The sequence below is a fragment of the Magallana gigas genome, chromosome 9 (genome assembly GCF_963853765.1).
Source record: "Magallana gigas chromosome 9, xbMagGiga1.1, whole genome shotgun sequence".
Classification (NCBI taxonomy): Eukaryota; Metazoa; Mollusca; class Bivalvia; order Ostreida; family Ostreidae; genus Magallana; species Magallana gigas.
This window is the reverse complement of record NC_088861.1, coordinates 47671187-47694392: the sequence shown is the minus strand read 5'-3', so window position 1 is coordinate 47694392 and position 23206 is coordinate 47671187. Positions and strand designations below refer to the sequence as shown.

General features: G+C 35.1%; 2 protein-coding genes across 3 annotated transcripts; one reads left to right on the top strand and one right to left on the bottom strand.

The window, feature by feature from the left end:
* Positions 1-1196: 1196 nt before the first annotated feature.
* Positions 1197-3071, bottom strand: LOC136271594 (uncharacterized). Its single transcript, XM_066071912.1, has one exon. The coding sequence runs from the start codon at positions 2202-2204 to the stop codon at positions 1545-1547; it is 660 nt and encodes a 219-aa protein (XP_065927984.1). The 5' UTR covers positions 2205-3071; the 3' UTR covers positions 1197-1544.
* Positions 3072-9928: 6857 nt separating this feature from the next.
* Positions 9929-22701, top strand: LOC105326062 (proteasomal ATPase-associated factor 1). Of its 2 annotated transcripts, none has more exons than XM_034479484.2 (11): positions 9929-10071; positions 10383-10423; positions 11200-11303; positions 11704-11805; positions 12223-12318; positions 12546-12696; positions 13710-13904; positions 14324-14415; positions 17083-17198; positions 19453-19535; positions 21959-22701. In XM_034479484.2, the coding sequence occupies exons 1-11, from the start codon at positions 10028-10030 to the stop codon at positions 22132-22134; spliced, it is 1200 nt and encodes a 399-aa protein (XP_034335375.2). In that variant the 5' UTR covers positions 9929-10027; the 3' UTR covers positions 22135-22701. The 2 variants fall into 2 exon arrangements, with proteins under 2 accessions (XP_034335375.2, XP_065927259.1); XM_066071187.1 differs by having other exon boundaries at positions 10051-10101.
* The last annotated feature ends 505 nt before the right edge of the window (positions 22702-23206 follow it).

Sequence of the window (23206 nt, the reverse complement as noted above, 5' to 3'; positions counted from 1 at the left end):
TCTGTTAGCCATATTTTTGTTGAAAAGGCCGCTAAGAAGCCTTATTTGGAGCAAAATTGAATTATTGTCGTCCTGTACAAAAATTGATTTGCTATATATTCCTTAGAAGAGAAATATTTCCTTTGACAAAATGTAATGATTTTTTCAAATCTTATGCATCATAAAAGTTTAAGTTACATGCAGACTTTTAAAACATACTAGGTGGTTTTTACAGCAAAATAAAATTCTAAAAAAAATACAGCTCATATTTAAACATGTAAAATAAAAAATGGATACTTTTATTAACTTTCTCCTCCTCTTCTAAGAATTTTCTCTCCAGATATTTTTGCAACATAATAGTTTGGACGAAACAAAAGTTAGAAGCCTTTAATGGAAGTCTTTCAGACTATAGTGTTCTCTAACTCCTATAGGAGTTAAGTGTCTCAGCGAGTTTGTAATAACATTTAGGACAAAAATTGTCATTACTTTTTAGAGAATTAACAGCGCTAGCGTTCTTTCCCTGTCTCTTTGAGGGCATACACCCGGTAAATATAGTGGGGTACAACTTTGTAGTTATCTGAAGACATGTCTCGATTAAAACAAAACAGTTTAAGTACTAGTTATCAAGCCATCCATTCAGAAAGCATTTTTTATGGACATACAGAATGTATTTTAAAACATCAATAAATAATAAAATAAATAAATAAATAAAGCAGATACAAATCCAACTCGCATGACGGATTGTTAAACATAAAAAGAAACGATCCACACTACATATTAAGTGTATCGTACCTGTACTGTATATGAATTGAGCAAACAGGGGGACGATTGAATGAGCAACATCAAACCATTGGCAACCAGAATGTATGAAATTACTTGCACTAAAGAAAACTCGTTCCAAAGGAAGGTTCTATTTCTATATCAACCACTTATTTCCAATGCATCATGATCAGATGACCTTTTATGACCTAGCTGTCTAATTCGTGTCATGTCTGATCTGTGACCTGTCCATTTTCTGACCTGTCCATTTTCTGACCTGTCCATTCGCTGACCTGTCCATTTGCTGACCTGTCCATTCGCTGACCTGTCTTATCCGTGACCTGTTTGGTCGGTGATTACATGTTGTTCAATATTTATATCGTCTGTCTATCCTGTATGTCTATGTTTTCTTAGATTATTAATCTTAAAACTGGTTAGGAAATATAAGATGCAAATAACAAACTTCAACTATATATTGATTAAATCATGCATGATAACAGTGAATTCAAAGGTCAAAATCAAGATATTGATAAAAAGGAAACTATCGTTTCTGAATTGTGAATTTATATGATTTAATCCAATCAATTGGCATATAAATAATTCAGCTAGAATAGACATGACAGTATATTTCATTACAACGAATCTATAACATTTCAAAAAAATGATATCAAACTTTAAAGGAAAATGAACAACACAAATCAATAAACACAACAGAAACTCAACATTTCATGCAGTGAATTCAATTAAAACTAAACTCTGGAAGAAACTCCATGGACACGCCATCTGACGGATTAATCACGTGACACTTAATCGAACACCTGCACAGTAATTCCCGGCACTCCGTGCGGTCGTCTATTCTTCCGGTAGCGCTTTGCCAATTTCTTCACGCATAGTAAATGTTTCTGGAAATGATCGAGTCCCACCCCGCTTGTTTGTAAAAAGTCCTTCACAGACAAATTCTGATTCCCTCCCGTTTCCCTTGAGTCACGTGTTGTTGATGTGATCGCCGTTGAGTTTGTTGTAGACGATTTCCCGCGGTTTTTGCGTCGATTTCCTGTGGATTTTGATCCAATTGTTTGTGCGTCTAAATCGGATTTAGATTTCAGTTTTGGATCGAATAATAGTTTTCGTAAGTCCTGGTATTCTTGCTCTTTTTCTTCATGCTCGAAAGATGTTCTATTTGTATCCAACGACAAAATGGCGTACCCTGGTCGCGCTTTGATCGTTTTATTACTCCCAAAATCTTCCACTGACTTAATGAAGTTCTGCTGGGGCGAGTTTCCGCGCTGGAGAGCGCGTGCCTGTTCCCTCAGAGACTTCCTCTCCTGGGGTGTCGGAATGATTTTATCCATCATTCGCTGTTCACGCGTGGGAGGTAATCTGAACAGCCAGGAGGGGATGTACGCCCTCCGTCCTGCTACCTGAGTTGGTGACTGTCTCTCCTCCGGTTGAGGTGAAGAGGCCATAATTATTCATTAGAGAACTGCTCCAGTCGAAAAAAGGTTGCCGCTTTATTTAATTAATCCTTCAACTTATAAACGGATTATTTAATTTGTTAGATCTCCGTGAAAGTATTTGGCGACATCGTCGATCAAAAGGTGTTCCCGTAGAGTTGTTGAGGCAGCTTGTGTTTGGGCGCTTGACTCCAAAAAGCGAATAGATGATTATGCAGCTGAAGTATCCCTTGTAAGGTCCTTGGAATTTCACCTTTAAAATGTCCTCATTAAAAATAGAAAAAACTGACCAAATTAAAGTTCATAACAAGTTTTCTATCGGCTTTTCATATTCCAAACACAACTGGGTCCTTGAGAGAATGAATAAAATTGATATGTGAAAAATATTAATTCCTTATTCCTTATAATTCAGAATAACAAAAATGTTGTCTGCTCGAATATCCAAAATATTCCCTTTCTCTTATATATACAACTTATTTAGCGCATACCACTGTATCTTAGAAGTTCGGGCCTCACATAATCAGCGGAGGCTTTCACTTTCTACCAGAACCAATGCAAGTTTTTTTTAAATATACAGATAGATCTATTTGTTCATGATATGCTTAAACAAACTCTAGCCTTCGATTTTTGCGCTACCTTCCCCCAATTCATTTTCCAATAACGGGCTTTGATCGCTGGCAAAATTCTAAAACAGCGGGTGTTACTATATTTACAGTAAGATATTGGTTATTTAATAAACAATTGCTTGGAGTTCTAATACACACATATGTTTGCTTGCGTCTGGTATTTAATTTTATCTGTAATCCAACAAGTCGCTCTTTATGCAGGCAGGTTCTATAATCCCTGGGTCTACTGTGGATTTAAAAATTTATCGGATCATGGTTGTGTATTGAAATCGAAAGGTTCTGAATGACACCGGCCATGTTTACCTATACACACTGTGTTTGATTAGTTTTGATTTTCATGGCTAAATAAAGAAAAAAATGTGATCATCACAGATTGCTGTTTAATTTTCTGTATGGAACGCCATAGCTGCCTTATGGTCAATTTCATATTATATGAACTGGTATTTCATTTATATGCAATAGTAATATCATTATATGCAGTGGTAATATTATTACATGCAGTGGTAACATCATATTATGCAGCGCTAACATCATTATATACAGTGCTAACATCATTATATACTGTTATTTCACCATTATATTCAGGGGTAAAATCTTTATATGAAGTGGTAACATCATTACGTTATGTCGTAAGATCATTATGTGCAGTAGTTTATTCATTATATGCTATGAATAAATCTTTATATGATATGTAAAACTCATTTCACACAGACTAAACTCATTATGAACTGTTGCTCAATCGTTATGTTATATGGTACACTCTTCATGTGCAGTTGCAAAATCCTTTTATGCAGTGCAACTTCTTGACATTAGGTGATAAGTTCATTATATGCAGTACTAACATCATGTTATGGTGTATTAAAACCATTATGTATGGTGGTAGAACCTTTATGTATTGTGGTGAAAGCTTTACATGCAATTGTAAATCCTTTATATGATATGACAATTTTATAATGTGCCGTTGTTGAGTCATTATATTATGAGGTTACATGCGCGGATCCAGAAAATTTTTCCAGGGGGGGGGGGGGTCCGAAGGATAATTGTGTTTGCCAGGGGGGGTCCGAGGCATATTTTCGCGATAATTTTACTATGTAAATTTAATAAATTTTCAATTTCCAGGGGGGGGGGGTCGGGACCCCCGACCCCCCCTCTAGATCCGCGCATGGGTTAGTTCTTTACATGATGTGATCATTTCATTATATGGAGTGGTAACTTCTTTTTATGCAGTCGTAACTCTTTATGATGAGGTTGTAAACTGGTTCTCGCTGAAAAGTTTTAATGGGGAAGAGGTCCAGTTTTATTTTAAAAAGATGCCGCGTTCGTTGTGACGATGCACATTTCCATGTCAACTTGTCGTTTGTTTTGAAAAGAGAGAGAGAGAGAGAGAGAGAGAGAGAGAGAGAGAGAGAGAGAGAGAGAGAGAGAGAGAGAGAGAGAGAGAGATTATCTGTCATTTAACATCGATATCATAATAGCAATCATTGAACCCATTTTGTGTGAAAAATCGAATGTATTATTAGTAGAGTATGCTTTTAATTTAATAGTAAAAGAAATTACAAAAAATGAAGCAAGCGTTTTAAAATCAAAGTCGAAAGATCATTGTTTCAATGTACTAGGTAGGTGCTATTCCTCGCTGATCAATGCCTCCAACACAAAAGGAATAGATTTTATTCATAGACGTAGATAAAAATTATTTTTCATTTTTTTTAAAATTAATTTGATTTTAAGAAATAATAAAGAAATTGGTTGGTCTTAACCTATTTTATGTTTGTTTCATCCACTGTATAAAATTTAAGCTCACCGGGCATGTAGTTTTGTATTTTAAATCCTACAAAAAAGGTGTTGCAATTCCTGTGCTATTTTCCATAAAGCTGTTGCAGATATCTTCATATAATTTTATAGAACCATTTTATACGCGGATCCAGAAAAAAATTCGGGGAGGGGGGGGGGGGGGGGGTCGATGAATACTGAAGTTTGCCAAAGAGGTGGGGGGAGGTGGGTCCGAGACAAATTTTTGGTAACTTCATGGAAATTAAAGAAATTTGAATTTTTCTGGGGCGGGATCTCCCCGCGAACCACCCCCACCCCCGTTCAAGACCCCCATGCAATAAACGAATTGTAAAATGGTTTTACTGAAAAATGTGACTGGTTTCATGGCATATCCGATTTTTGTTTGAAAGAGGCATATTTTTAAAGATTAAACTTCGAAAAAAAAACCTCCGAAGTTAAAAAACGGTGTTTTAAATCTTAGCAAACTTCATCGTGTCTAGTATAGCCGAGTGGTACGCAGGATGTCCGAATAATCACCGAGACTAACTGCTTGGGATTTTTTAAATAAATTTTTGAAAAGGTAATACCCCTATTCCGATGGTTTTGAAAATAAATGATGTCGGGATAAATAAGTTTTAAAACGCTTGTCATTGTAATATTTTACATGTGTGCTGATTTTTTCAACGTTACCGACTTTGTTCACATTATAAACATAAATTGTAAACATTTGCTGCTGAACGAGGAAGTAATGCATTAATCGATAAAGGTAATGTATTTTTTTGTAGAATATGTCGTTTTCAAAATATATATATACATATTGTTCGACATCGTTAAAAGCATAGGCGTCGGAACCGGGGGGGGGGGGGGGCTTAGGGGGGCATAGCCCCCACTTTTTTTGCCAAAGTTATACCTAACCATTAGAAACATAGCATGATAGAGGGTTCACCCCCCCATCCCCCACTTGTTCTCGCAGGAAAGATTATTGTTCCTAAATTTACCTTGAAAGATTGAGAAGTTGGATTCATAAGCATACTAGCCCCCCCCCCCCCCCCCCCCCCCCCAAGGATTAGATTTCCGTGATTTTGGGAATTACTTTTTTTCTCAATATTTCTGAGGACTAGTCTAGCCCCCCCCCCCCCCCCTACACTTTCAATTTGCTTCCGACGCCAGTGAAAATGAATCAGCAAAAGACGGATAAGTTTGTTCCAAGCACCACGGTTTATATGGATGCTATTAAAATTATTTTAAATAACAATCAAGAGCAAAGTAACTCCTCAATTTAAACGTTTTTGAAGAGACAGAATTAGATTTATTAATTTAAAAAAGCTCCAAATAATTACATATATATTAAAACACGATAGCAAGTAGAAATCAAATTGTTCTATGTTAATATCAAGATACATAAAGTGATCTTCCTAACTGTATGTGCGGATCTAGAAGCAGAGGGGGGTATTAAATTTTTACGAAGTACAATCATTTTTTAAAATTTATTTTACTGTTAAAATTAAACGCGTACTCTACTAAAAATTCACTCGATTTATCACACATTGATGTATCAAGAACGGAGAAACAAACTCTCTCTCTCTCTCTCTCTCTCTCTCTCTCTCTCTCTCTCTCTCTCTCTCTCTCTCTCTCTCTCTCTCTCTTTCTCTCTCTTTAAAATTTAAAACAAACGACAAGTTGACCAGGAAATGTGCATCGTCACAACGAACGCGGCATCTTTTAAAAATAAAACTGGACCTCCTCCCCATTAAAACTTTTCAGCGAGAACCAGTTTACAACCTCATCATAAAGAGTTACGACTGCATAAAAAGAAGTTACCACTCCATATAATGAAATGATCACATCATGTAAAGGATTTACAATTGCATGTAAAGCTTTCACCACAATACATAAAGGTTTTACCACTATACATTATGGTTTTAATACACCATAACATCAGAGGCGGATCCAGCAATTTTGAAAAGGGGGGGTTCCAATTGATGAAAATCACTATGTGCAAAATACATTATTTGTCAATAAACAAGGCCTTTTGAACGTTTTCCGTGCGTAAATTTAATAAACAATTATCTCATCAATATCTATTTCACATCTATTTTAATATCAGAGTGCACTGCATTATTGAGCGTTTTGGTTTAGGAAACGAAGATTTGCATATTTTTTAGCCTTCAAAAAACGAGTCTCCAGCAATGAGAACGTGCGTCTATGCTATGCTTAATAGAGAGAAACGCTAAGAAACCAAAAATAATTCAGACTTTTTACAAGATATAAAAATGAATTTTTGTTAAAAAAAAAAATTATGTCTTTGATGTTTAAACTCTGAACTATTTAATATTTATTGATTTTGAGTTCTATCGATTGCCCTCTTAAATAAAGGTCTAAATGATAGGATATGACAAAAATGGGGATAGTTTATCTGCTGAATAGATGGAACATGTGTAATACAATTGTACAAGCAGTAGTCGTCCCACGGAACTTGATGTGACCTCTGTATAATGGGTGCGCCACATCACCCGGCACTAGTACTGATGCGATCTTATTCAGGAAAGTTTTGAAAAGTTGTGCATTTTCATGATGGTTTAAACCCCTTACACGGTATTTTGTAGCATAATTTCCGATTCTTGGAAACAAATCAAAAAAGGGCTTTCTTTTGTGTTTCATGTGGGTACGAGGTACGGTATAGATAGCTAGCATTCCAGAAAAATAGCATAACTTGCATAAAATTAACTATAATTGATTTTTTAAAGAAATAGAGTAGACAATACATTGTAGATGTAATTATAAATCTGTGTTTTAGTGACACTGCTTAGTTATTTTTTTTTAATTTTCCACATGTTTACTCACAGATGTACCTGTTTCGAAAAAAAAAATCGTTAGGGTTTTTCATATGTAATACATGTACATGTAAATTACGGTGCGTTGTAAAAAATTCTTTAAATTAGCAATTTTAAAAGCATTTATTTGAAATAATTACAGTATTTATATTATAAATGGGGACAATTGCCTTTAAATAGGCATTACAAGTTTTTAAAAAAAATTATATGCTCCAGAGAAAGGGGGGGTTCCGACCCCCGGAACCCCCCCTCTGGATCCGCCAATGATAACATGATGTTAGTACTGCATATAATGAACTTATCACCTAATGTCAAGAAGTTGCATTGCATAAAAGGATTTTGCAACTGCACATGAAGAGTGTACCATATAACATAATGATTGAACAATAGTTCATAATGAGTTTAGTCTGTATGAAATGAGTTTTACATATCATATAAAAACTTATTCATAGCATATAATGAATAAACTACTGCACATAATGATCTTACGACATAACGTAATGATGTTACCACTTTATATAAATATATTACCCCTAAATATAATGGCAAAATAAAGGTATATAATGATGTTACCACTGTATATAATGATGTTAGCACTGCATATAATGATGTTACAACTGCATATAATGATGTTAGCACTGCATATAATGATATCACTATTGCATATAAAAAATATACCAATTCATATAATATGAAATTGACCTTAAGACAGCTATGGCATTCCATATTTCTGCCTTGCCTTGAAACAGCTAGCTGTAGTAGATCGAGGTTTATAAACTGGACATATTATGCCACATGCTTACTGATTTCAGATCCCGACAATGTGTCTATACATTAAATATCAGAGGCGGATCCAGCAATTTGGAAAACGGGGGGTTCCATTTGATGAAAATCAATATGTGCAAAATTCATCATTTGTCAATAAACAAGGACTCTTTGAACGTTTTCCTGCGTATACAACTGTATTTGATAAACATTTATCTCATCACTATCTATTTCACATCTATGTCAACATCAGAGTGCACTGCATTATTGAGTGTTTTGCCGTTTTGGTTTAGGTATAAAGGAAGATTTGCATAATATCTATCCTTAAGAAACCCATGTTTCCAGCAATGAGAAAGTGCGTCTATGCTTGATAGAAAAGAAACACTGAGAAACAAAAACTAACTCAGACTAATTACGAGAAACTATTATAAAAATGGATATTTTGGTAATTTTTCTTATGTCTTTGATGTTTTTTAATTCTGAACTATTTATCGATTTTGATTTCTATTGATTGCCTTCTTGAATAAAGGTCTAAATGATAGGATATGACAAAAGAATGGGGATAATTTATCTGCTGAAAAGATGGTACGTGTGTAATACAATGGTAAAAGCAATTATCGTCCCAAGGAACTTGATGTGACCTCTGTAATGGGTGCGCTACATCATCCGGACTGGTACAGATGCGAGCATATTTAAAAAAAGTTTTGAAAAGTTGTGCATTTTCATAATGGTTTACATATAAACCCTTTACAAGGTATATTTGTAACAGAATTTTCGATTCTTGGAAACAAACCAAAAAAGCTTTCTTTTGTGTTTAAAAGTGGGTATGAAGGTAGCTAGCATCCCAGAAAAATAGCATAATCCGCATAAGCGGGTCATGTAGTTTTCTTTGTATTTTTCGTATGAAACGAAGTAAAACTCATCTATTATGATTATTTAGGTTAATTAACTAAACAATAAATTTGAAAGCGGCTTTTTAAAGTAAAACGAATGCGTGTACTCGTACTTGAACGTCGCTTTACTCGATGGCTTGTGAGTTCAAAACTGTATGAACTATATTCGATTTTTTTAAAAAAAGAAATAGAGTAGAAAATACATTGTAGATGTTATTATAAATCTGTGATACTGCTTAATTTTATGTATTTTTTCTTTAATTTCCCACATGTTTACTCAGTGTAGTAAACATCGGATGCTGAAGGGGAGTACAATATACTTTATTTCGATAAAAAAATCGATAGGGTTTTTGCATATAAGAACAAAATTATGGAACGTAGTACGAAATTCTTTAAATAAGCAAATTTAAAAGCATTTATTTGAGATAATTACTGTATTTCTATTATAAATGGGAAAAATTGCCTTTAAATAGGCATTAAACGTTTTAAAAAAAATTCATATGTCCCAGAGAAAGGGGGGGTTCCGACCCCCGGAACCCCCCCTCTGGATCCGCCAATATCACTTTTAAAAAATCCAAATTTAATAGTTATATCTACTTAAATATATATACTGGTTTGTCTTTGTTTGAAATGAAACATTGAAACGACTTTTTATTATATTTTGAATTATGTTGTTTTTTTTAGATCTGATTTGTGTGATAACGTTATTGTATAGAAAAGCCAATATTGATTGATATCATGTTTTAATGGAAATAAATAATTAGATATTCGAAATCAATGTCTCTATTGTCCTGTTGCACTCCCTTCTGCAAATTAAAACATCTCTCCATGAAGGAAAATCCGTATGATGATAATAATTAAACTTATTGGAACGGGTGATAAGTATACGATATGAAGCTAATACCAGTCGGGTTCGAGATCTGTTTAATTATCACAACATCAACAACATGGAGAGACTGATTTTGCAGTCGGACTGGGATGAAGTTTTAAAGTATGCATATTTTGAAACATCGTGAGAAATGTTACGTTTTCTTTCATTTTTACGAAAGCTTTTTAGTCTTTGACTGATATATTTGATCAATATTTCCATGGATTGTGTATTTGCAAAGTTATTTCCATTTTTACAATTCTGTGTAGTGTGGCTGAATTTCAAATTCGCTTAATCACTCTATTTTGTACTCGTCTGATAGGGCTCCTGATTATAAAGGCGTGGACCTGATCAGTCATATATTCTATTACTTTGCAAAGTCACGAAGAACAGCTTTTTGAACGTATTGATTTTAAATGCATTATTATATTCAGGGAAAAGGAAGAAAAGACATGGGTATCGTACAAACAAGGGGGTAAGTGTCAGCTAAGTTAATGTTTTTATTTATAACAGTTTAATATGTTTTAGGGTGAGACCTTTTGGAGGGCAAAATGATTTAAACACAACTGCATTTTTATTGTCACTTTCAAATAACATTATAATTATTATATTCATTTATTATAACGTAATTTAATTCTGGTTGTAAGGCAGCATTTGATTGGATAGAAAAATGTAGTTATATTTGTATATCCTGGTTTGCACATCACAAGACACGTCACAATGCACCAATGTCAAAAACGTACTAATCCGCTTGACATTACATTTGAATTTTGAACAGATTAATATCATTTTTAAAAGTAAAACACCCTCAATTTGTACAGTAAATAACAGAAAATTAAATTATATGGTATGAACTCAATGTCTACCCAGTTATACGAGTATAACCTGGGTTGGAGCAATTTACGCTCTTTTATCATCCGCTTCGCGGATTATTAAGCGTAAACTGCCCCAACACAGGTTATACTCGTATAACTGGGTAGACATTGAGTTCATTTCTTATATATTAATATATCTTCATTTGAAAAGTGTAAAGTTGGATCCTTCTTTCTATTCATAAAAGATGTGAACTAAGTCAACATTTTTATGTCATATCTAGATTAATATAATATCTTTGTAAGATATATGTATGTACATGCAATGGGTGCACAGACTAAGCTAGTGCCAGTAGGAAGGTAGCAGTACTGAGCCTTTCATAAGCACTTTACGAGGCTCCATGATTGAATTATGAATTACTTTTTTCCTTTGTCACAGTGCAGCGATCCATTCACGGAAGTTTGCGGAATCAGGGCGTGTCGACCAGTGGAGTGCCCTATGTGACAGGAAGTGATGGTTTTACAGTCCAAGAAGTCACCAAGGTGATCTGGTGCTTATTGTATAAAATGAGCATAGAATAAGAGTCGGTTAAGCTATTTTTTCGTACATGTGATATGCACAGTCGGTACACAAAATTTACCGTTTTTTCATCCCCATTTATGGAATCATGGTAGGACATAAAAATTCACAGAAATTGAAAATTTGTACAGTATTTTGAATTTTTCACTAAATGTAGCCATTTTCCTCTAATTCTTGCTAGCGAGACACTGGATTTTGTTTAAGAAGGAAGAAATTAATCTAGGGCATATTTACCTCTGATAGTCCATAGTTTTTCCTATGAGAAAAATTTTGTATTGCAGTAAAAGAGTAATCAAAATGAGAGTTTATACGTTTTTCTCTGGACTTTGTTTTTATTATGTACATCATTCCTTCTATTTTTAGCGATCTATAACAGTATCGTACACAGATGACTCGGTCAATTTCTCCAGGAAGTTTGTGGCTCCCTCTACATCATTCAAGTCCATCCACAGTGAGAGGAAAAGTGTAAGTCAGGAACACAAAGTCTAAAATCTCATGAATCATAATGAAGGGCACTTGACCTAGGTTTATTTGTATGGGTAATACGGACAAAGACAGAATACAACTATTGTCTTAATATCCAGCTGCAGAAGGCAATATACCGACAACATTTCATCCAGTTTGTTCGATGATACCATTTTTTTAGGATTTCTTTTAGTAAACAATGAGTATCAATCTACCAGTAACAAAACAATTATAAGGAAAGTTTGAAGGCTAAAGCAAACAAATTTTTATTCTGCAGCTAATTTACCTAATTTTTGCAAGATGCCGTGTGTTCAGGATACCTGTAATGACCAATACATAAACAGAAATCTCTGGAACACTGCTTATTACCTCGACGTGACTATCAGTACTCTCAGTCCTTTGATTTGTTTGATTTAGGTGGTCAGTCTGGACGTGACAGGAGGGGGTTTGGGGGTGTCGGCAGACTCGGAGGGAAAGTTACGACTGTGGCAGACCGACACTGGGGAAGTCAGGGTACGTAATTGAAACACGGAGTGATAAAAGAACCTCTCTAAGTCTTTTGGCCATTGGGTATGATGTCAATGATAAAATAGCATGCACAAACCAAAAAAAGGATGAGAGGCATTAAAAATATACTGTAGGTTCATTAATGTTGAGCATTTTTCTTTTTTTTTAAATTGACACATAATCATATACTTTATTTTTCTATTATGATGCAATAATCTATTTAACACCCTCAGCGAGAACTGGTGGGTCACTGTGCCGATGTTTACACTTGTCGATTTTTCCCGTCGGGGATCGTAGTTCTGAGTGGAGGAGCGGACATGCAGCTGAAGATCTGGTCGGCTGAAACCGGCAAGTGTGCTACCACCTTGATTGGCCATAGGGGAGGTAACTAACTACGGTAACTAACTATGGAACAGAGAGCACAGTAGTTGTCTCTTTTTAGGTCAAACGACATGAATAAGTTTCTTATTACATTTTAATAGGAGAAACAATGTCATTTTAGATATTTAATTATACATAGATCTGTTATTAAGATTCAAATATATCTCTTAAGTAAGTTACTGATATAACATCTTTGAATTTTTCTTTTTTTTTTCTTTCAAATATTTTGCTGTTTTCAATACTAAGGAAATAGCCTCTTTCCAGAGGTTATAAAGACACATTAATCCTAGTATAAAATCTGGTTTTGAAATAAAAGATTCTGTAAAAAAAGTTCTCAATATTTTATTTTAATTAATAGTCATAGCAATTTATAAAAGTTTTTAATTTTTTTGTTAAATATTGTAGTCAGAATATATTGAACATCTGTTGAGACAGTTTATCAGTGAATTCACAAGAAGACATCAATTTGGGATGCATTTTTCCCATATTTTGTCCAGATTTTAGTCTATAATTTATGATTCATTCATAGACATTCCATTATAAAAAAAAAATTGCTGACAAAAATTTGCCTTCCCACACAAGTTGACAATTTATCTATACTTTCACTGCCTAAGTCTGCTAACAATGACAGTATATTCCATAACAAGAGTACTGTGCTAACAACTCTGTACACTCATTGCCATCTCCATCAAACACTTTGTATGTAGAGGTGCGACTGAAAACAAATTCACAAACTCTGGTTTTTATCTTGCACACAGATGGTATCTACAAATTCAACACTCTCTATCTTCCTGCAAAAAATGACAAAGCTATAGTCAACCCGGTTTATATTTATCACTAATACTTACCATAATCTTCAAGCAATAAATGACTTAGCTATCATAGACAGTTGATAAATTCATTACTATCTTCTTTTAATAAATAACTTTGAATTCTAGCAATAAATTACTTTGCTATTTCAGCAAAACAGCAATCAATGACTCAACAATTTCAGCAATCACACTTTTATCTTCCAGCAATTAATGATTTAGCTATCGTGGACCGTGGAAGGAATGTGGTGTCCTGCGGTAGGGACGGGGCGGCTAGACTCTGGGACGTGGGTCAGCAGCAGTGTCTGTGGACATTCCAGGAGATCGGGGGAGAGGTCAACAGCTGTTGCCTTGGTGACGTCAGTGCTACCCTCAGTTTAGAGGCTGGGGACCAGCCAACCAGTGAGTGCACCAGTTTATTTCTTGTTGCTGCAAGATAGTTTAATCAGAGTGTCAAGTCTACAGTTTTGTTTTGTAGCAAGTTATGTCAGTGAGTTGATTGTTGATGTTTTACTGTAGGTGGTTGATTGTTGTTGTAATGTTTGGTGTTGTTATATTGTTGTTATATAGTATGTTGTTATATCGTATATGGTTATATTGTATGTTGTTATATTGTATGTTGTGATATTGTATGTTGTTATGTCGTATGTTGTTATATTGTGTGTTGTTATATTGTATGTTGTAGTATTGTTATTCCGTATGTTGTTATTCCGTATGTTGTTATTCCGTATGTTGTTATATTGTATGTTGTTATATTGTATGTTGTAGTATTGTATGTTGTTATTCCGTATGTTGTTATTCCGTATGTTGTTTTACTGTAGGTGACAGAGAGGTAGGGACAGAAGGGAAGCTGCTGGTTATCGGTTGTGAAAACTCCACAGTTCAAGGTTACGGTCTACAGAATCGGAAAAAGGTCAGAACTACACATCACTTATAAACTCTGAACTTAATGTGACCATTTTCATCAATCTCTCAGCAATCGAAATTTTGAAGCTAAAATATTTTGGTTTGTTTCTTTCATTAACAATAGTTTAAGGGAAGAGAATTGACGGTGATTAAAATTATAAGGTGGATCTGATGGGTAGTTTGTTGACCACCCTGTAAAACTTGTCTAGTGTGAACACCCAGTAAATCTTGTCTAGTGTGAACACCCAGTATATCTTGTCTAGTGTGAACACCCAGTAAATCTTGTCTAGTGTGAACACCCAGTAAAACTTGTCTAGTGTGAACACCCAGTAAATCTTGTCTAGTGTGAACACCCAGTAAATCTTGTCTAGTGTGAACACCCAGTAAATCTTGTCTAGTGTGAACACCCAGTAAATCTTGTCTAGTGTGAACACCCAGTAAATCTTGTCTAGTGTGAACACCCAGTAAATCTTGTCTAGTGTGAACACCCAGTAAATCTTGTCTAGTGTGAACACCCAGTAAATCTTGTCTAGTGTGAACACCCAGTAAAACTTGTCTAGTGTGAACACCCAGTAAATCTTGTCTAGTGTGAACACCCAGTAAATCTTGTCTAGTGTGAACACCCAGTAAATCTTGTCTAGTGTGAACACCCAGTAAATCTTGTCTAGTGTGAACACCCAGTAAATCTTGTCTAGTGTGAACACCCAGTAAAACTTGTCTAGTGTGAACACCCAGTAAATCTTGTCTAGTGTGAACACCCAGTAAATCTTGTCTAGTGTGAACACCCAGTAAAACTTGTCTAGTGTGAACACCCAGTAAATCTTGTCTAGTGTGAACACCCAGTAAATCTTGTCTAGTGTGAACACCCAGTAAATCTTGTCTAGTGTGAACACCCAGTAAAACTTGTCTAGTGTGAACACCCAGTAAATCTTGTCTAGTGTGAACACCCAGTAAATCTTGTCTAGTGTGAACACCCAGTAAATTTTGTCTAGTGTGAACACCCAGTAAATCTTGTCTAGTGTGAACACCCAGTAAATCTTGTCTAGTGTGAACACCCAGTAAATCTTGTCTAGTGTGAACACCCAGTAAATCTTGTCTAGTGTGAACACCCAGTAAATCTTGTCTAGTGTGAACACCCAGTAAAACTTGTCTAGTGTGAACACCCAGTAAATCTTGTCTAGTGTGAACACCCAGTAAATCTTGTCTAGTGTGAACACCCAGTAAATCTTGTCTAGTGTGAACACCCAGTAAAACTTGTCTAGTGTGAACACCCAGTAAATCTTGTCTAGTGTGAACACCCAGTAAATCTTGTCTAGTGTGAACACCCAGTAAATCTTGTCTAGTGTGAACACCCAGTAAATCTTGTCTAGTGTGAACACCCAGTAAAACTTGTCTAGTGTGAACACCCAGTAAATCTTGTCTAGTGTGAACACCCAGTAAATCTTGTCTAGTGTGAACACCCAGTAAAACTTGTCTAGTGTGAACACCCAGTAAAACTTGTCTAGTGTGAACACCCAGTAAATCTTGTCTAGTGTGAACACCCAGTAAATCTTGTCTAGTGTGAACACCCAGTAAATCTTGTCTAGTGTGAACACCCAGTAAATCTTGTCTAGTGTGAACACCCAGTAAATCTTGTCTAGTGTGAACACCCAGTAAATCTTGTCTAGTGTGAACACCCAGTAAATCTTGTCTAGTGTGAACACAGATACAGCGAGATATTGGATAGAGCAAAATTTTGTGGAGTCTCCAGCAAAATCCTAATAAATTCTTAAAGAATTTTATGTCTATAACAAACTCTGTTGAAACAAATTTACAGATATAGCAAATTGATTATTTGTCCCTGAAGAGGTGAAAAATAACTACATCTACATCTTTTACAATGAATTGCTTTATAATGCTAAAAGTTAGCAATATCAAATAGAATATTTGTTTGAATTAATTGATTTTCACCTAAATCATCCAAATTACAATCAGACAATGTTTCCAACTGAAGATGGTACTTTCTATAATAACATGAAAAAAATCTACTTGAGCTTTAAAGGGGCATTGTCACGATTTTGGTCAAATTTTATTTTTCTGTTTTTATTACTTACAATGCTCTAGAAATGCATTCCTATTGATCAAATGAAATTTGGGTGCCAGTCCATGAGCTTTAAGCAAGATACAGGGCTCACAATTCTTTGTCATGTAAACAAGGCTTGTGCCCTGTTTTTGTTTACATAGGTTTAATATACCAGTAAAAATTCTTTTTCAACTGTTTTGTCTATTTTCTTATTCATTTTAAGCATAAATAAACAGTTCCTAACGATTAACACATTCACTGTAGGTCTAAAACGGGAATTTTCACTTCAACATTCAAAATGTACTAAACAAAAGCTTAGTTTACATAGCAAAGAATTGTAAGCTCTGTAACTCGCTTATAACTCAACAAATGACACTCAAACTTTGGTTGCCTATTGAAAATGCCTTACTTAAGCATCATACACATTAAAATCGGAAAAATAATTTTTGACCAAAATCGTGACCATGCCCCTTTAAAAGCTTATTTGCAAGTCTTAGTATAATAAGAAATTTATTAATTGGATTTCAGGAATTGCATACATAGTTAAGTAAATTGAATAGTCCCTATGACTTCACTATAACCAAGTTTGACTGTATTTTATTTGTATACTAGGTGTTTGAGTTTCCCACCCACGGTCCAGTAAACACCTGTGCCTTTCTGTCTGAGGTGACAGCCGTCTGTGGGACACAGGACGGACACATCACTGTCCTGGATCTACGGAACATCAGGTGTGTGGTTCATACATATATATTTACATTTCACATATTTTTGGCTTGTAAAAGATGTTGAAAGCTACGGCAGTTATAACACTGTAATGCACACAGGGTACTCAAAGGTTAAAATGACGAGTTTTCTTATGATGTCACAAACGTTAAACGCTGTAAAACGTCACAAGCGAAAATGAGAGTTAACGCTTGCGGCTGTTACACTCGCTCTTCCCTTAATCTTACCCTTAGGATAAAATAGGAATTTTAAGGTATAAGTCACATTTGCAGACAAGGCAAGAAGTTGAAAAAATTTAAATTTAAGCATTACCGGTAAATCATGGTTTTTTGAAAGATACAGTCTTATATTTGCATATCCGTTGTTCTTTCCCACTGTAAGTCCCTAGTACAGAGGAACTGCAATTATTTTTCTATAATTGCAATTGCTCTGTCTGTATACTATGACGTAATAAAGGTGTGACGTCATATACTTTTCCATGACGTTATAGATTTAAACCACTATACGTTCCATCATGTGTTTTTCAGTAGCGGTTTATTATACCCCCCGCAAACAAAGTTTGGGGGGGTATATTGGAATCACCTTGTCCGTCCGTCCGTCCGTCTGTCTGTCTGTCCGTCTGTCTGTGCAATCGTGTCCGGTCCATATCTTTCTTATGGAGAAACATTGGAAGTTCTTACTTCACACAAAGATTGCTTATGACCTAAGGGTGTGTCATGACCTTGACCCAAGGTCATTCGGGCAAGGTCAAGGTCACTGGCAGAAAAAATGCAAAATTCGTGTCCGGTCCATATCATTTCTTATGGAGAAACATTGGAGGTTCTTACTTCACACAAAAGATTGCTTATGACCTAAGGGTGTGTCATGACCATGACATAAGGTCATTCGGGCAAGGTCAAGGTCACTGGCAGAAAAAATGCAAAATTCGTGTGTGGTCCATATCTTTCTTATAGAGAAACACTGACATTGGAAGTTCTTACTTCACACAAAGATTGCTTTTGACCTAAGGATGTGTAATGACCTTGACCCAAGATCATTCGTGCAAGGTCAAGGTCACTGGCAGAAAAAATGCAAAATTCGTGTCCGGACATATCTTTCTTATAGAGAAACATTGACATTGGAAATTCTTACTTCACACAAAGATTGATTAAGACCTAAGGACGTGTGATGACCTTGACCCATGATCATTCGTGCAAGATCAAGGTCACTGGCAGAAAAAATGCAAAATTCATGTCCGGTCCATATCTTTCTTATGGAGAAATATTGGAAGTTCTTACTTCACACAAAGATTGATTATGACCTAAGGGTGTGTCATGACCTTGACCCAAGGTCATTCGTGCAAGGTCAAGGTCACTGGCAGAAAAAATGCAAAATTCGTGTCTGGTCCATATCTTCCTTATGGGGAAGCATTGAATGTTCTTACTTCACACAAATATTGCTTATGACGTAAGGGTGTGTCATGACCTTGACCCAAGGTCAATTGAGGAAGTTCAAGGTCATTGTTTCGAAAATGCTAAATTTTGTCTGTGTCATTTCTTGTATTATTAGAAATATTAGAAGCTTAAATTTGACACAAAGCTTGCTCCTCTCAGGCCACATAAAATTATTTTTAGATTTTCATCCCTGTCTCTCTGAAAATGGCCTGCCCTGGTGAAATTTTTATTTGGAAAAAAAAATGTGTGGAAAAAAATATTCGGAAAAAATCGGGTTCAGTGTACCAATAATTCAAAATGTTTAAATATTTAAAAATGGCTGCTTGACATGTGGATTTCGTTTGATTTGAGTTTAATTTGAGTCATCGTTGTTAAAGGAAGGATGCAAATGTCCTCATGCATTAACAGTTAACTTAAAATAAAATGGAATTAAAGGATAGAAATTGGTTTGTTTACTCCTATTAGCATTAACAGTTTAAAAAAATAGAGCAGTTGTTATTTATAGAAAATGGTCAGTAAAATAGATTCATCCAATATTTTCTATAATAGCAAAAATACACACGTTATGATTTTTTTCTTAGCGGGGGTATCAATTGTGAGCTTGCTCACAGTACCTCTAGTTGAATTACACGTAATACTCATGCATAATACAGTCAATAAAGCATTTAATAGGATATGAAACCTTAATTAAGAAATCAATATTTGTCAATGATTCTTATTTCTAGCAAAAGAAAAAGAATATTAAGTTTGGAGAACAAAGGTTGATAACTATTATCTAGCAGTTTTGAGTTATAATCTATAAATATTTATATTGTATTCACTTCAGAGTTCCTCTACAAGAATGGAAGGACAGTCGATCTGCCATCCTCTGTTTCTGTCCATACAAAGGTGGATTCTTCACAGGCACAGGTAAATCATACCAATTAATTAGGCAGGTAAATTTTACTAAATAATTAGGCAGGTACTAAATCTTACTTATTATTCAGGCAGGTAAATCTAAAACAATTATTGTGTTATGTTCAATCTCTATTAAGAGGAAATAAAGTATGAATGAACTAGTACATGTAATTAATTAGGCATGTTGATCTTACCAATTTATCAGGCAAGAACTGTGAAATCATTAAAATTCGTGGGGACCAATTTTCGTGGATTGCTTAAATTTTACAGGTTCATGGGGATGTAATTTCGTGTATTTTCGTAAACATACAAAAGGATTATGACTTTATAGCCCTAATTCATTATTTCGTGGGGATGTTAATTCGTGGATAAGAGGTGCCCACGAATTTCACACGAAAATTGAGCCACCACGAAATCTAATGATTCCACAGTAAATTGTACCAATTAATAAGACTGACAAATCTTACCTATTACTGAGTATTAGGCTGCATGGTAAATCTTACAATAGCAAATTTTATTTTCTGCCAAGACATCTGATTTATCCTGAGGCACTGTTAAGAGAAGTGGTGATTGTGGAGGGGGACAATGAAAACAATTCTTTTGCCTGAATACTCAGTAAAAATGCATAGATTTTTTGTGATATATACAGTCAAACTTCATTATCCCGATTTAGATGGGACTGTTTAAAAACTTTGAGATATCTGATTGGCTGCCAAAAGGGTACTATTTTCAAGATAGGAAGTTATTGTTTTGCAGATCAGAGATATATTACTTGGATGTTGATTTTTGATAATAACAATAATACCAGCTGTTGGACTAATTTTGCAATATGTTGCATATAGAGTAACACATTTCTCTGGATAGGTAGTGTTTATCAATTCAGGGTTGACAAATGGATTATGGATAATGACCACACAAAAGAAAACACGGTTTGCTGTCACATTGACAGCTTTTCTCTTGATAGAAAAATTATTTTCATTTTACTTGGAACAAAAGGAGCTGTTTCAGCTTACCAATTAATGTGAACCTTATTTTTTCGTGTTCATCAGTTGTATAAGCTAATGTGATGAATTTTCACCATTATACTTCTACCGGTACTCAACCTCAGAAGTAAATTAAACAATTGGTTGGTCTGTAAAGTAGCCAGCCTTAATTAGTTTTGCTTCTCTGTATTACTTCAGCTAGCTTTTTCTCATCCATTTGTGGAGTTAAAACTAGTACATAATTTAGATGTAGCTGTATTGTGTACAGAAACCCTGACACACAGAATAGGACCACATGTTTTATCATACAGACAAGTGAGGCGCATACGTAAAGTCTAAATTTGGGATTACTTTGACAGCTTTTTATTCATGCAGCTGTTTGATAAATCAATACCGGTACTAACAATTTGCATTGATTTTTTATTGTATATACATGTACATTTTGCTCTATTACTATTATAAATCTCAAATTTTTTGTTATTACCTTTTTCTGTTAAAAATAATTTATCTCAGACAATTGAGCATCATAAATTAGATTTATGTTCTCATGTCATGCTCTTGATGACAGATCACCAGCTAACATTCTTCTACACAACGGGGAATGACACCAAACGCCTGTTTATTTACAAATATTTATATTTTTCAGTAGCTTTGCCTGTGATAACACTACGTATCGATTTTGTACTTTATAGTTCAATAAATCCAAATGACGTATAATTTGGGTGCAAGTGGGGTTTACTTATTTATAGTCAAATATTTAATCGTACAATTGCTAAAAATTATATAAATAAAAGTAGTCGGGAATCATTCTTTGATTATTATGAGGTTATAATTAAGTCGGGGCGTGGTCAAATCCATCATAAAGCCCTTCGGGCTTCATGCCTTTACCAAAATTATCACCTTATGATACTCAAAGAATGATTCCTTATACCTTAAACAATGTAGACTAAGTTAAGATACAGCATACATGGGAGATCATTTTAGTTCATGACAATAGTTTTAAATTATTTTGTTTCTCATGATTCGCTATTTGCGTAATTTTAAAAACAAGGTTGAAGAGAAACTGCTACTTTTAGATTCATTAGTTGATAAATTCCTATATTGGTTGTTGATGTGCTTGATTAGTTGATAAATACCTATAGTCTGATTGTTGATGTAATTGATTAGTTGAAAAATACCTAGACTGATTGTTGATGCACTTGATTAGTTGATAAATTCCTAGACTGATTGTTGATGTACTTGATTAGTTGATAAATTCCAAGACTGAGTGTTGATGTACTTGATTAGTTGATAAATTCCTAGACTGATTGTTGATGTACTTGAATAGATGATAAATTCCTAGACTGATTGTTGATGTACTTGATTAGTTGATAAATTCCTAGACTGATTGTTGATGTACTTGATTAGTTGATAAATTCCAAGACTGATTGTTGATATACTTGATTTTTGTAGGTGATGGATCGTGCTTTTATGTTGATTCTCAGTTTCACGCTCGAGTGGAGCTAACAGGGTCAGACTGTGACCCCGTGTACGCAGTAAAGTGTGACGGAAGTGACGTGTACACGGCGTGTAGAGACAGTCACATCCGCAAGTACAGTCTCGCCGTGTGCGGGGATTCACTTGTTTAGATGCGCGCGCATATACCATCATAGGAGGAAATCCAAAGGGGTTTGGGGTCACCCCTATGGTCGAACTTTTAACAGACAGAGATCTCAGCCGTTAATCTCTTTCCTGAACCGTACCCGTATCCTCGAGGGCCGAATGGGTGAATTCTGTCAATTAGCCGCTCTATGTTGAGTCGGTACACTTAGCAGTGTACATTTGAATGTGTTTTAAGATTGTCTACGATTTGATTGTCTGATGGACCACAATAGTGCAATGTTTGGACAAGGACGTGTATCACGTGATTTGTACCCGACCAGACTGATGGCGGAGACTTTACTGACCAATTACCGGCTGATTACAGTGGAGGAGGATGATTTACTTTTACCCGTTTATCGTCCGTTGATTGCGCTGACCATTTGTTAACCCTGACTCATCAGGGAGAAAAGGATTGCGCACGCGAAACACTGCCCCGATTTTTTCTTTGTAATATTCATTGCTGTTTGTTAAGTTTACATTTTATGAAGGGTGCATGTATTTCATTGTCATGTGTAAAATCTTTTATGATTTATGATAAATGTTAACACAATGAATTGATTGTCTTTGATCTATATATCTCTATTTTATTGTTACACAACCAGTTCTTGGACAACATATGTTAGATCTATATATCTATATTTTATTGTTACACATCCAGTTCTTGAACACCAAAAAGGGTCTTTGATAACTTTCCTTTCACGACAGTCTGTCGGTTGTATTGTATTAATCATATAAATGTATATGTGTTTGTTACTTGTCAACCATTGCATTGATAGTCCAAGTAGTTTGTCAAGAATCCACGCACCTGTATCACTCCAAAGTTCCAGGGAAAAATGTAGACAGTTTGTAACTGATACCGGTAAGAAAAGATGTCGAAGGACTCTCTTCAGAATACAGAAGAGATTTATTATGTTGTCCGGATAGGACCATTTGCAAAAGCTCGACAGCGCGCGCGCTGTGAAGAGATACCACGCCGTCACACATCACGCTGGCGCGCAGTCACGATTTCGTCGTGTTATCGTGTCTGCGTGTAGTGTAACATTGCGTAAGCTCGAAGGC